This window comes from Pygoscelis adeliae, unplaced genomic scaffold (assembly GCF_000699105.1).
Source record: "Pygoscelis adeliae isolate BGI_AS28 unplaced genomic scaffold, ASM69910v1 Scaffold673, whole genome shotgun sequence".
Lineage (NCBI taxonomy): Eukaryota > Metazoa > Chordata > Aves > Sphenisciformes > Spheniscidae > Pygoscelis > Pygoscelis adeliae.
The window spans coordinates 28,941-31,461 of record NW_008824383.1 but is presented as its reverse complement, the minus strand read 5'-3'; the positions used below and the strand labels follow the sequence as shown (position 1 = coordinate 31,461).

Sequence of the window (2,521 nt, the reverse complement as noted above, 5' to 3'; positions counted from 1 at the left end):
GCTGCGCCAGTCCTGTGGCACAGCTGGGCTGCCCTGCCCCGCCAAGGGCCCAGCAAGCTGGCTCCTTCGGCCGCGGAAGGGGCCAGCGCCATGCCTCGGTCGGTCCAGAGTGCTCTCCGTGGTGCCTGGTGGCTGGAGCCGTTGTGCAAAGACAAATTAGAAACTTGGGGGGCTTTGTGTGCAGTCGGATGCTGCTGGCTCACCTGCATCCCCGCTAGTGCTCATGGCATCCTCTGAAAAACCGGGCAGTGCTGCATCCCAGCTGAGCTGGGCTTCACGCACCCTGGGAAGGTGGGAATGGTTGTGGGGTACTGCTGGGCACGTCCTGGCTGCGCGGGATGCAGAATGAGGCCATCCTGTCTGTGGCAGCTTGTGCTAGAACACTGAGTGTGCCGTGATAGCATATGAAGAGTGTTCTTCCTAGCCCACAGGTCGATCCTGGGGGATAGTAGCCTCGCTGCAGGGGTGTTTGGGTGCAGCTGTGCTCAGGACCGTGAAGACTTAGAGAGGAATCTGGGTCCCAGCCCGGCTGGGGTGTCGGTGAGCGGAAAGAGGTAGCAGAGACACGTGGGCTGAGTAGCATCCTCTCACGTGGCTCAGAGGTGAGGAAGGGAGGCGTCCAGATGTGTCTGGGGAAGCGGGTGGGATTTCCAGAATGAGGACAGCCCAGTGTCCCCATGTCCTCAGGCTACTCTCCTGAGGGCACCACTCTTTTCTTGTGGCCTCTTGGCGTGCACATCCCCTAAGAGCATGCTAAAGGAGATGGGAGCGCAGCATTGAGGTACTTCAACCTGTAGGGAACCAATCTTGAGTTGGTTTTAGAGGCCACAGCTCCTCTGGGGTGACAGGGAGCCGGAGCTGGTGTGAGCCAAAAAGAGTGCCATGCTGGGAGCGCAGGGATATGCCGGGGAGTCTTGTCCTGCACTGCATGTGTCCCTGCCGTCTGTGACTCCCTGTTCTTCCCTTGTGCTGCTGGCAGGCCTACGAGCTTTCCACGCTGACCGGCACTCAAGTCCTGCTGCTGGTGGCCAGTGAGACGGGCCACGTGTACACATTTGCCACACGGAAGCTGCAGCCCATGATCACCAGTGAGACGGGGAAGGCGTTGATCCAAACGTGCCTCAACTCCCCAGACTCGCCCCCGCGCTCAGACCCGACCACTGACCAGCGCATGAGCGCCACGGGCTTTGAGGAGACGGACCTCACCTACCAGGTGTCTGAGTCGGACAGCAGTGGGGAGACCAAGGTAACGTTCCTGTGCTCAGCTGCACGCCTGGGCACCCCACCCTGTGCCTGTGGGGCTGTGCCGGGAGCCCTGATCATCCCCAGGCCTCCTTGAATAGAAGCTTGGGAAGTTGAGGATGGGTCCCCTTTTGCTGTGACTCTAGTGAGCTCGTGCCGTGGCCTCTCAGGGCTGGCTCCTTCACTTGGCTGGCGGTAGCGGTGATTCGGAGAGGGAGGGAAGCGGGTGGCAGGTGTCCTGGCCCTGGCCTTTGCAGCGGGGCTCCCCACTGGCCCAGCCCACCCCCCTGGCCAGCTCTCGGCACTGTTATCTCTCCCCGGGCGTCTCCATGCTCTTGCACTCATTGATAAAAATTTGATTCTGCCTCCATGGCCTTATAAGGCCTGGTTTCCCTCGCCAGAGTCCCTGGCAGGGCCCCTCACATTCCTTATAAGCTGCAGCTGTCTCTTGCTTTGGTGCTGTTTTGGAAGGGGGCAGGGAGGACATGGGGAATGGAAACATTTGGCTGGACGGACTGTTTCTGCTCCCTGCCTGGTGTCCCTGCAGCCGCCGGCCCTTGCCTGCCTGTGTTACTTGTGGCCTCTCGCCCAGGGTGCTGCGAGGGGCTGCCTGTGGGTGTAGAGTCAGGCCATGGCCTCTTCTGCTGGAAGGGCCCTGTCTTGTCCCTGCATCCACTGGTGCTGTTCCTTGGAGCCGTTGCGAGAAAGCTGGCTCCTGTATCCCTGCTGCTTCCTTTGCAGGCTGGTGCTTGGGTCTGCAGGCACTTGGAGATGGGAGGCAGGGGAGTTTGTGGTGCAAGGCTGGGACAACATGCTTGAACTGGAGGTTCTGCCACAGCTTCCTGGGCCTGTGGAGTGCCACTGGGTGCTGCAAGTTGCTGCAGCTCTGCTGTACCTGCGCTCATGGCATGGGTACTGGGCTTGCTGCAAAACTATCCTTCCAGATGAACTGTGGCCTTGCTCTAGGAGCCCTCCAGCCAACTGTATGCAAGCCACAGCAGCGTCCTTGCCATACAGTAGCCACTAAACATTAAGCACACAGAACCGGGAGAAGGGTGTTTGAGATATCTGTGCTGTAATCCCGATGTAGAAATTTGAAAGTGGTTTAGAGAAAACGGTTTTTGGGGAGAAGGGTGTTTGAGATATCTGTGCTGTAATCCCAAAGGCAGTGAGTGCAGCCCTGAGACAGGCCCAGCACGTTGTCTGAGGCTGCAGGGGTGTTCAGCTGCGTGTTTGTATCCTGTGGCAGCTCAACGGACCTGGTACCGGTACGGATGGG

At 59.4% G+C, this 2,521-nt stretch overlaps 1 protein-coding gene across 2 annotated transcripts in view; it reads left to right on the top strand.

The window, feature by feature from the left end:
* Window positions 1–983: 983 nt before the first annotated feature.
* The window catches only part of SRF (serum response factor (c-fos serum response element-binding transcription factor)), a 12,870-nt gene continuing 11,332 nt past the window's right edge, over window positions 984–2,521 (top strand). For both annotated transcript variants that reach the window (XM_009320222.1, XM_009320221.1), the window contains exon 1: window positions 984–1,246. In XM_009320222.1, the coding sequence (XP_009318497.1) occupies window positions 1,079–1,246 (168 nt within the window). In that variant the 5' untranslated portion in view covers window positions 984–1,078. The remainder of the gene's footprint in view (window positions 1,247–2,521) is intronic.